This window comes from Pinus tabuliformis, chromosome 7, assembly GCF_031772625.1.
Source record: "Pinus tabuliformis cultivar Carrire ecotype Pingquan chromosome 7, CPIR1, whole genome shotgun sequence".
NCBI classification, from domain to species: domain Eukaryota; kingdom Viridiplantae; phylum Streptophyta; class Pinopsida; order Pinales; family Pinaceae; genus Pinus; species Pinus tabuliformis.
Genome location: NC_142293.1, coordinates 968,519,214 through 968,531,762, shown reverse-complemented (window position 1 = coordinate 968,531,762; position 12,549 = coordinate 968,519,214). Strand labels below are relative to the sequence as shown.

Sequence of the window (12,549 nt, the reverse complement as noted above, 5' to 3'; positions counted from 1 at the left end):
GAAAATCGAAATTTTGGTGCCTCTCTCTCTCTCTCGTGTGCACTAGTTTAGGAGATCGAAGTCTCCTAGTCAAGGTCGAAGCTCCAGTTGATGCTAGAAGCTGACAAGTCAAAGTTGTTAGGGTCGAAGTGTTGCTGCTGCTAGGTCGAAGGTTGGGTTGAAGAAGGAGAGGTTGGCTTGGTGTGGAGGAGGTCTTTGGCTAGGTGGAAGAGTCTCAAGGAAAACTGTTGAAGGAATAGATTTTGACTGGGTTTTCCTCTAGATAGGGGTTTTGCCCTGGCAGAATGCCTACATCTTGTGTCTTGTGTTTTTGTGATCTTCAAGTACACATAATTTGGTAATTGCTTGATGAAAGATAATATAACAAATAAGTAAAAGAAGGCAACATAATTCACAAGTAAATATCAAGAAAGAGAAATCTAACCATAATTCTACTAGCATTGATTTCTCAACATGGTATCAGAGCTAAGGTCGAAGAAGATTGAGGATCACTTCGTTGGCTTAAAGGAAATGATTTCTCTCTCTATGATAAGAATGGGATTCAATTCTACAAGATGGATTTACTAATTCAACAAGGTCATAAGTCAAGGGTTCTTAGCTGCACTTACAGGATCCCTCAATGATGACAATGCATGGATCATTGGCAGTGGAGCATCAAAGCATATAATAGGAGAAATTAAGCAACTACAAACTCTATCAAAGGAATCATCTTCTCATGCAATGGAATTGGGAGACAACAAAAAATATGTTATTGGAGGCCTGGGATCAACATCTTTGAAGTTGGAGAATGGAGCAAAACTACATCTCAACAACATATTATATGCTCCAGGTTTGAAAAAGAATTATCTTTCAATTTCTTGCTGAAAAGATAAAGGAGATAGAGTTTCTTTTGGTTTGGGGAAAAATTCGAGTATTGATAAAGCTAGGGTCATTGGACTTCGTGAAGGAAGTTTGTATAGAGTCATTACACCACCTCCGCAAGCCCTAGTTCATATGGAAATATCTCCTATTGAGCTATGACATAGAAGATATGGTCATCTTCACTACAAAGTCATTCCTACTCTTAAACATCTAGTTCATGGCATCCTCGATATCAAAGAAGATTGTGAAGGAGTTTGCAAGGGATGCTCTTTGGGAAAACATACAAGAAAACCATTTTCAAATAGTGAAACAAGGTCTAAAGAAATATTAGACCTCATACATTCTGATGTATGTGGACCCATGTCTGACAAATCACTTGGAGATCATCTTTACTATGTAACATTTATTGATGATCACTCTAGAAAGACATGGTACTATCTTCTCAAGAAAAAGGACGAAGTATTTGAGAAATTCAAGGAGTTTAGATGCGAAGTGGAAACCCTAACCAAAAGAAAGATAAAAACATTGAGATCCAACAATGGTGGGGAATACACTTCTAAAGAATTAATTACATATTGTAAAGAAGCAGGAACTAAGAGGGAGCTTATTGTTCCCTACTATCCCGAACAAAATGGAGTGGTCGAAAGAAAGAATAGAATAATTGAAGAAGGTGTACGAACAATGCTACTTGATCAAGATTTGTCAAAGTTTCTATGGGGAGAAGCAACAATGACAATCGTATATATTTAAAATAGATGTCCTCATAGAATTCTTGATAACATGACACCCAAGGAAGCATTCATAGGAAAGAAGCCAAGTGTGGACCATCTTCGAATCTTTGGGAGTCCTGCACATATCCATGTTCCAAAGGACAAACGAAAGAAGTTGGATTTTACAAGCATCAAAGGGATCTTCGTTGGCTATAGTCTCTCCTCAAAGGCATATAGAATCTACATCAAGGAAGGAAGACACATTGAAGTAAGTAGGGATGTTATATTTGGTGAAAATCAAGCCTACAGAAGATTGAAGAATATTCCTATTGGTTCCGATGACAAAGATCTACCCATATTTGAAGAAGAAGAAGTACAACCCGACAACCCTTCTATAGTTCAAGAGGAAGAAGAAAGACCAAGCGGGCCTATTCAAGTTGTGGTCATACCGAGCACAAGGAAGAGGCCAAATTGGTTAAAAGCCACTCTTGAAGATGATTAAGGGCATGGAGCTGCAAAAGGAACCTTTAGGGAAAGAAAAAAGGCCAAAGAGATATTCTGGATATGCTAGATATATGACAAGGCTAATTGAAGCAAAACCACCTACATTTGAAGAAGTTGCTCATCAAGAAGTATGGAAGAAAGATATGCAAGAAGAATATCAATCCATCATGAAGAATGGGGTTTGGGAAATCATTCCTAGACCTAGTGACAAATCAGTTGTCACCTCAAAATGGATCTACAAGATTAAACACGCTGTTGATGGAAGCATAGATAAATACAAGCCCAAATTTGTTGCAAGGGGTTTCTTTCAAAAGGAAGGCATAGATTATGAATAAACCTTTGCACCCATTGCAAGGTATACTATCATTAGATCTTTGGTTTCGTTGGCTGCTACAATGGGATGGAACATCCATCAAATGGACGTGAAGACAACATTTTTGAATGGGACCATCGATGAGGAAGTATACATTGAGCAACCCAAAGGCTTTGAAGAAAATTGCAATGACACTCATGTTTGTAGACTCAAGAAGGCCCTGTGTGGTTTGAAGCAAGCTCCTAGGGCATGGTATGCAAGAATGGATGCATACCTTCTGCGACTTGGGTTCGTGAAGAGTTCCAATGATCCTAATCTCTACATCAAGATTGTTAATAATGAGCCAATCATTATTCTATTGTATGTGGATGATCTATTCATCATAGGTGTGGAGAGAAGAATACAAGAATGTAAGAAAACGTTGGCAACCGAATTTGAGATGAAGGATCTAGGGCTAATGCACCATTACCTAGGTTTGGAAGTATGGCAAAATCCCAGGGAGATATATTTGGGGCAAGGAAAGTATATCATCAAGTTATTGCAAAAATTTGGGATGATAGATTCCAAGCCCATGACTACTCATATGATCACCAATCTCAAGAAGTTGAAGAGCTCCGACCCAAGTCTCTTGGATCTTACCTCCTATAGTCAGTTGGTAGGTTCTTTGATGTATCTGGTAAATACTAGGACGGATATATGTTTTGCTGTGAACATCCTCAGTCAGTTTCAGTTGGATCTTCGTCATGATCAATGGATAATTGCCAAGCATATATTGAGATATCTTTGTGGTACGATTCATCATTTCCCTAAGTACAACAACAGGGAAGTCACGCTGATTGGCTTCACAGATTCATATTGGGGTGGTAGTGAGATCGATGGAAGAAGCACTACCAGAGGATGCTTTAGTTTGGGATCTGCCATGATCTCATAGATGAGGAGAAAGGAAGATCATGTTGCTTTGAGTAGTGTTGAAGCAAAGTACGTGGCTGCATGTGAAGTAGGAAAGGAGGTTGTATGGTTAAGGAAGGTTCTGACAGAGTTGTTCGAGAAGCCTCTAGATCCTACTATGGTTAATTGTGATAATCAAAGTTGTATCAAGATGTCTAGAGATCTCGTGTTTCATGCTGGGACGAAACATATCAACAATAAGTTCCACTGTATTAGGAACTTGGTGCAGGATGGGATCGTGAAGCTACAATATGTCCTGATAGATGATCAGGTAGCTGATATCAATGTTACAGGAAACATTCCCCCCCGGATCTAACCCCTGAAGTGCGGTCCATACAGATGTGTCTAGGAAGCACCTCCTGAAACGCGCTTCCGAAATTCCAAAACGTGTTTCGGACTGGTAATGACGCTTCCTGGAAATTTTGGAAGCGTCCCTCCGAAACGCGTTTCAGAATCTCCGAAGTGCATTTCGTACGGTGCTTCGCCTGTACAAAGCATGGATCTTTGGAGGCCGAATCCGTACACGCTTCGGAAAAATGCGCTACGTGGCCTAAGAAAATCGATTTTATTTATTTATTTATTTATTCTTTGGTGAGTTTGCTTGGTGGGGGTGGGTCCACCTTGGGTTAGGGTGAGGAATGAAGGCAAAAAAATATATTAAAAAAATATAAATATAGTAGATGCTCCCTCATGGTAATGTTAAATTCTTAAAGTAAAAGTGACATTCGCCTTTATTTTTCATTTTCATCCTTTTACTTAAATTTTTAACATTACCATGAAATGACTCAGGATGATTGAGAGTGGTTCTAGCCTCATTGGACTTCCTATGGAGAAAATAGAATTTCATATCCTATTCAAAATTCAACAGACTTAACAGTTTTCAAGAATTCAGGATCAATGGGATTGTGGCATTTCATTAGATTATATCAAGTATGAAGGTATGCGATTAGCATTTAATCAAGAGCACCAAGCCCTATATGTGCCCTAATGTTGGTGGTATTAATTGTTGAACTCCTTTGTCATGCCCTTAGCAAAAAATTAGCTTTCAATCAAGTCAAAATCATCGATCAAGTATGTTAAGCTTTTTCTACCATATTTTAAGTCTTGAATTAGGTAGTTTGATCAAAATTGAGCAATGTTGACTAATATCCCTAGACAATCGAGGTAGAGGCAAAGGCTAGACAAGAGGAGAAGAATCTAGATTCTAGATGGTTGATGCTCGAATAATTAATCATTAATGTACAATGGATGCTATATCCATCTTGATTTATGCAAAAATATGCATGTTTTCATGTGTTCTACAACTAATTTGGTATTTAGGATGTTTTTTTTGAGTATAAATGCAAAAAAATATAATATATATATATATATATATATATATATATATAGCAGACGCTTCGCTTCCAAGATTTTTGGAAAATGACGCTTCCACGTCCCCGCTTCCAAAAAACGTCCCCGTTTCGTCCCCGCTTCATGCAACATTGGGGACAACCGTCTGCTTGAAGAACTCCTTGCTTTGATGTCATGAATTTCTTCTTCGTTATGGAGTCTTCATCTTTTGGGACTTTTTCATAGGGCACAGACCATCCATCACTTTCATCCACGAGTCATTCATGTCATTTTCATTAGAAAGTGATCCATCAGTCTACATTTGACCTTGCTTCATGTCATGCTGCATTCTTCATGTTGTCTTCTTCGGAAAATCTTACATCCTTCTACATGGTCCCCTTGGAAGACATCCATAGTTCTTCCCTTGGCAGTCCTACATAAGCCCATCCATATATTTGTTCAAAAATAAGAAATGAACATTTAAATCAAAATTACCTTTGTGATGGTCTTTCATCATCAAATCTTCCAATTTGCATCAGCATCGTGCATACATGTTGACATATCTCCCAAAGATATCCATTTTCAAGGGTCTCCATCTTTTTCCGACTTCCATCAGTCTTCATCTCTTTTCGGGTGATTTCCTAGTCAAATTTTCTAGTCCTCAAATGTTGATTGCCTTTTCCATGATTGCATAGCCCACGATCTCTTCCTTCCTTTCACATATTTTATTCCCAGGAACCTCCAATTAGAGTTCCTCTAATTACTGTCAACCACCTCATTTTCATATGAGGACATATTATGTTGATTTCATCTAGTGTGACCTATGCCTTTCTGCATCCTTTCAGAGGAGGAGATCCTTTTCTTTTGATCATGCTTCTCAAGATAGAGTAGTGATCCATATTACCTGCAACCACACAACATGACTTTTTAATATTGAATACAAGTATGCATACCTCATTTACCTTTAGGTCATCTAGTCTCCCTTCAACAACTTCCTTGATTGAAAAGAGCTTCAATCCCTTGATTTGTTTCATCTGTTATGTCATCATACCATCATCCCATGAATTTCACAAGTTGGAAAACACTTGCTACCTCTCTAGATTGGTGAACATTCCGATGAAGATTCCATCCAAGAAGCTTGAGGATCTTGCATATCCCTATCCAGCAAATGTTACCTTTTTTACTGGTGTATGATGAGCCTAGTCCTATATGACTTCTTTCTTTTATCATAAGTGTCACTTGAGCTTTTAATGAGGTTCCCAAAAGCTATATCCTTCATAGTTGACTGTCATACACATCCTTCATGTTTCCTATGGTGACGTCACGAGTTCTTACTTCTAATGCTTTTCCTCTTCCTTGGACTTCCTTCTTTCAGCTTCCTCCACTTCTTTGGTGAAGTGGACTTCTTCTCTATCTTCCTTGTTGTTTCCCTCCTTGAGCTTAGGACAATCTTTCCTGTAATGCTTATAGCATTGAATCTTAGATATGTTCTTCCTTTCTGAGGACCAAATTTTCCAAACTTCCCCTTCCTTCCAGCTAATGTTTGAACACCTTTTGCCCACAACCTGTCTTCTTCTATCTTGCAAGTTGTTGAATGGGATAGCTTTCTTGTCCTCATAGGCATTTGTTACCTTCAGTTTGTGTAGATTAGATCCAAGTGATATGACCTTCTTTATCGTATCTTCAAAGAATAGTTTTACCAACTTATCATATTTCTCTTTTGATGTCTCCAATCCTACTATATAGCGAATGAGGGGACCTTTGATTGATTTCATAAGAATCCCTTGAGCCCTTTGATCCCTTTCCATGTATTCAGATAATACTTGACCTTCGGATGGTTTGGAGACTTTTCCATTGATATGATCAATGACTTCACTTTCTTCGAGGACTATGTGGATCCTCCTTTTCCATGCAAGTAAGTTCGATGACCCAACCAACTTATAGATCTCTTTGCAAAATAAAGTCATTTTACTAGATTAAATTATAGAATAAAAGATACTTACTTGATAAGTGAAGATGAAATCATGAACTTGATCCCTTTGATGGTGGTTGACAAAGATGTATTAGTGCCCTTTTGGATGATCTTCTTCCAAATGAAATCCCTTCAATAAAAGGAGATTGCCCCTTTTATGCTTTTATGATGACAACACCATTTGATCTAGCTTTCTTTGTTGATGGTGATTGATGAGGATGTCTTGATGCTTCCTCGGATGATCTTCTTTAAGGATAAGGGAGGGGTCCTTGCTTCAATGAGAGGGAACTTGCCTTATAGCCTTTTGAAGATGATGACAATGCCTTTAGCCTTCTTTGGATAACTAACCTTCAAGATATTTCGACTTCTTTGGTGGTGAATGATCCTAGAAATGCTTCTAGGGTTTCGATTTTCTCCAAGATGATGTGATCTTAGTCCTAGAAATGCTTCTCTTGGATTTCTATACTTTGGGCTACCTTGTAGTGTAGATCTATTTGAGGAGGGTCTTTGTGGTCTTGTAATGATGACTTAGAGGATCCAAAACTTTTGTTGGTGTAGACTTCTTCTTCGATCTAGGGTTTGATACTTCAATGTAGATCTTGACTTTGATATCCTCCAACTTGCTTTGGTGTCTTTCTCGAGATTCGATCCTTGAGTGTCCCTTGATAAGATGCCCTTCCTTGGTTTTGTCACCTTAGCTCTGATTCCATGTTGAGAAATCGAGGGCATCAATAGTTAGGTGATTTCTATTCCATTAATAATTGCTTGTGAGTGCTTTTTACAACTTTAGATTAGGATCTTCTTTACTTAAGTTATTAGTGTTCTTCTTCATCAAACAACTACCTAGTACCAATACATGAACATAAATAGACAAGAGACACAGAATGTAGGCTATATGAGCCAAGGCCAAAACCTCTCATTCTTTGAGAGGAAAACCCGCACAAATTCTTTTTATAGAGATTCCAATTGACAAATACCAAGACCAAGACCCTTGACCTATTAACCATTCCAAAACCAAGACACAAGTCCTCTTCCACCTTCTCGTTTAGTCTCTCTCGGTTCCTTCTACTTCAGATCTCGCACCATATGAGATGACACTAAACTGTGGTCACTGAGTTTATCAAGGATGTCAAACCTCTCCTTCTCCAGTAGCACCGAATTCTGAAGTCATATCACTGAACCATAGTCACTGTTGATAGCACCGAGACCTTCTCCCTTGCAATAGTACTGAGATTTTGTCACACATTTGTGACCTTCTTCCTGTGGTGGCACCAAATACTTGTGAGACGGAGATTACATCGAAACTTTGTCTGCTACAATCCACACTATGATTTCTGTAGTTACACCTCGCTGTCCCTAGAAAGATCGTTGCTGTCCCTTCATCACCTCTCCGATTTCCATCTGAACTTGTCTCTTTTCTGTGATCTGAATTTCAGAGAGATCTGAGCTTGATGACTGTGGAAATGCGAAGACCCTTCACCCATATATATAGTGATTGTCATCTATAAATAAGTCGACATGTGTATATGAATAGGTTTGTCTCCATAATGTGAAACCGACATGAGTTCTTCATTTCATCTTGAGGCCGACTTGAAGAGGAGAAACATGTGCTTGTCTTGGAGGGCTATTAGACAGTCCTATAGAAATAAATACATTTGTAACATGCCCAAGAAGGGTTCTTCATACATGACATGGACTCTATTTGACTTTTATGACGAATCCTAAAGGCTCTCAATGGGAGCCATCTAAAAATAAAATCTCTTGCACGTGAGACCCATGAAGCAAGCATGCAATCATTTTGTTTTTCCTTCTTTACATCAATTACATAGAAATCACAATTACACATGTCATTATGAAGACCGAACCGAGTTACACTTTTCAACATTCCCTGACTGATAAACACTCTTATAGTCAATCTCTGTATTTGTAATGGATTCTAGCCAGAGATCTGTTTCTTTCAAAGATATTAAAAGGGCTGAAGAAAGTTCTTTGTCTGCATTTAATTCGATGTTTGAGTCTTATTGATCTTCTTCTATAAATGAAGCTGATATAGAAATAGTAGAAACCCAGCCTCAAGCTGCTTGGAAACTCCCTCCTATTTCTGCAAGCAGTGTTTATGCTGATCTAAATATGTTTCATCTTAAGGCTATTAGTCATGTTATCATAAAAGAATCTGTTTCACAAGTACAACAATACTGTGACACAACTCAAACTATAACAACAACAAAAGGCAGTCCAAAGTCCTCTACTATTGTTTTGCAAAAACAATGCCCGTCCTTTAATAGTAGTACATCATAGGCAAGTTATTCAACAGATGTACACACTTTGATCCATTTTTGTCTCACAGGGTTGTATCAGAACTATGTCCACAAAAACAACATACAATGGCTCATATTAAATTCTTCCACAGACCAAATAGCACGCAACATTCTGTCATAAACGGGCACCCATACATGACATTAGCATAAACAAAACTGATTAGGAGCTCTATCTATTTTTCACTGAAGGTCAATCAAGACAAGCAGCAACAAATTCTGTCAAATAAGCTTTTGACACTGATGGATCTCAATCCTTGCAATCAAATATATTAACGAGCAACCACTGCAAAAACCTCTGTCAAACCTTTCCCCAAAACAATGAGAATTTGTCTCTGCAAAAACAATCAAATCAGTCACATACTCAGGTATCCTATTGCAATCCTCCTCTTGCGATGGATCCCTGCATAGAACATGTACTCTGTCCTCAAATAATAAAGTGACCTCACATGCAACAACACCAAACCATATTCTCCATACTCTCACTGAGCCATAGACACAACAACTCAATACAAATGGCAGCAACCCATCTCATCCAATAAGAAGAACAAGCTCAGTTAAAACCCTTGTAAGATGGAAACCTGTCAACGATATTATATTCATAAGGAAAATCTGTCAAATAAGTTACTCTGCATACACAATATTCTGCAACTCTATCACATAACCCAGGTTCTGCATACACAAGGCGCTGATCTCTGTCTCATAATCAAGGCTCTGCATATACAATATTCTGCAATATGGATTTCATCTCATGCAAGTATACCCAGCTAGAAACCATACAACGTGCATATATCAAAGAAATTTCCAACAATCATACTAGGATTCACATTTATTAAAAGGACCTACAGCAGTTTCTATATGGTGCATATAATAAAAATGAGTCTTCAATGTTTAAACTTTAAAGTCTAATACGAATTAAAGAAATCATCCAGTGACTAGAATATGGTGTGTATGAACCTCCTTCAAGAGTGAATCTTCGTCTTTGGGGTGTTTTCTATTCTATGTTTGATGGCTTTAAAATTCTCAACTTGTTGGCAAGAAATCATTATCATTGTACTCGAGTGCATCTTATGTCGTATGATGTATCCGATGATCATATCCTACATGTTCTACAGATTCTACAAGTTATAGCTCTGGCAATTAACGGTTTGGGAGCAGATGGAATGTTCTATCTTGCAGCAGCAGTGTCTGACTTTTATGTTCCTTGGGACTCTATGGTAGGTACCATTCTATCTAAAGATAGTTGCAAGAGAAAGAGGAAATAAACTGTTTTACTTTAGAAGCGTATAGGCTATATCTAATTCAATTATGTTTCTTTTATTTAATCTACTTATTCCATGATGATCGATCCCTTTGGCGTTTTGATAGACGGAGCATAAGATTCAGTCAGGACGTAGTGGGTTAGCTATGCAGCTTGCTCCAGTGCCAAAAATGCTGACGCTTCTCAGGAAACGTTGGGCTCCAGTAGCGTTCTGTGTGTCTTTTAAGGTCTTTCTTTCTAACCTCCGGAAAATTCAGATGAATATACCAACAAAATTGATTGCAAGCAAGCTATTGAACTCTTGGTTTGACTGAATGCTTAAGAAGGATTTTATGTTGACTCTATTTCTTTGAAGATTCGCAAGATGATGGAAGACAATATTTTTTATATGGTTTGAAAAGCGTCTTGATTTTGATCGTTTTCTTGTTGCAACAGCTTGAGACAGACATTGACATTTTGTTGAAGAAAGCAGAATCGGCACGAAGGAAATATGAGGTGCATGCTGTAGTTGCAAATGAACTCTCAACGCGGAAGGAAAAGGTTATAGTTGTGACAGATCAAAGTCAGACGGTTATTGAGAAAGAGGGGGTAGGTATGGATGTTGAGAAACCACTTATTGAGTTTCTAATCAAGGAACATGCTGCCTACACTTTACGTCAGTCACATTTTGTAGCGAAACCACTGAGGTAGATGATATTAGCACAAAATTTGACATAAATTTGTAGATAATCATTTCTTCGAGTTTAGTGTTTGAAGAGTTATTATGAGGCTCCTAGCTGATTTTTTTAAGTGTGCTGTGGTGTTAACGACATAGGCTAACTTTAGCTAACATTGCGTGAGGACACTTGCAGTTGATGAACAACTTAACGCTGTTCTAGAATTCATCGTGATTGCTTCTAAAATTCAGTCCAAAGTAACAGTTGAAGTTTATTGACGGTGATTTTTCGGGTTTCTGGAAAGCATATGCAGCATTCACGTCGTGATGTTCAATGTGTTTGATTTACATGCTACACTACGAACTAATTTAATCTCCTCAAGGCAAAATTAATATAAATATAATCTAGTGGGTTCTTCAAGTGCTACATTTTATTTTTACGGAGCTGGCTTTAGGATTCCCTAACAAAATTTGTTTATCTAATTAGGGCGCTTGAACATAAGAAGTAACGCAACTTCAAAAAAATGAGGGGCAATATTGACTACATTCGTCCAAGTGAAAATTAGGAGCATGAAAATTACAGAATATTCTTTTAAGTAAAATGGTTTTTTAGTAGCGAGTAAATGATATTGAAAATCAAAGATGGAAACAGGTTGAACCCTACAAGGTTAAAGGCAATTAAGACCAGCAATCACAGTAACAATAATGCAGGTTTGTGGAGAAAGACATGGGCGGTGGGATTAGGACATGAAAGAGGAGAGATCCAGCCAAGGAATGCTGCAGTGTTAACTATGTGAAGCTTTGTTTATCCTTTCACATGTTAGTTTGCATTGCTTCGGAACTCTCTATGTTGTATGTCTCATCGGATAGAACGATTTTGGTATCTATGTATATTTGATCCAAGAGAAAACGAACTTTGTTTCTGATTATTATCACACATAATCACTATAACTACTATCGAGCCATGTATATGATTGTGAGGGATGTATTATCATTGTATAGATTGTGAGGGATGTGTTATCATTGTATATTATAGAATTCTAATTAACTACTATGGAGCAATGTATATGATTGTGAGGGATGTGTTATCATTGTATATTATAGAATTCTAATTACTTTTGTTATTGAATATAATTTCCATTTAAATTCATATAGCAATCCTAGAGTTGATTCCACTGCCAACCTTGCCTTTCTACTATTCTCTTAGTCTTGTACTTGTTATGCCCATGTCGATTTCCATATATTTTCTTCCATGTTACTGGATTTATTTTCTATAGCTCAAACCAATATTATTCTCATACAGGAGACTATGCATGCTGTCGTTGTTTCTATTAGATATTTCAGGCATATGTTCCCTTCTTGGCATATTGTTGCCACAGATGCAAATGGATTATCGGGGGGTTTAGCAATTTTATGGAATCCTCTCTGGATATCAACAAAGGCGTTTAAATGCTTTGCAAGTATTCTCCTATTAGCAAATTTTCGGGGTTTAGTTGGTTCTATTCATGTCTTAAATGTATATGCCCCTTACAAGGATCATTGTCCATTCTAGAACCAGTTCTTGTCCTCTGAATTTTGGGAAATAGACTCTCTCCTTATCGGGGGTGATTTGAATTGTACTTTGAGCAGTGATGAGGTTTGGGGGAGGGGCAAAAAGGATGATCCCTTAGCTGGACTCATC

General features: G+C 37.8%; 1 protein-coding gene across 3 annotated transcripts in view; it reads left to right on the top strand.

Annotated features, from left to right (window-relative positions):
* LOC149250834 (phosphopantothenate--cysteine ligase 2-like) overlaps positions 1 to 11,143 on the top strand; it is a 183,552-nt gene extending 172,409 nt beyond the window's left edge. For all 3 annotated transcript variants that reach the window (XM_089459254.1, XM_089459252.1, XM_089459253.1), the window contains exons 8-10: positions 10,068 to 10,169; positions 10,321 to 10,440; positions 10,649 to 11,143. In XM_089459254.1, the coding sequence (XP_089315380.1) occupies positions 10,068 to 10,169; positions 10,321 to 10,440; positions 10,649 to 10,903 (477 nt within the window). In that variant the 3' untranslated portion in view covers positions 10,904 to 11,143. The remainder of the gene's footprint in view (positions 1 to 10,067; positions 10,170 to 10,320; positions 10,441 to 10,648) is intronic.
* The last annotated feature ends 1,406 nt before the right edge of the window (positions 11,144 to 12,549 follow it).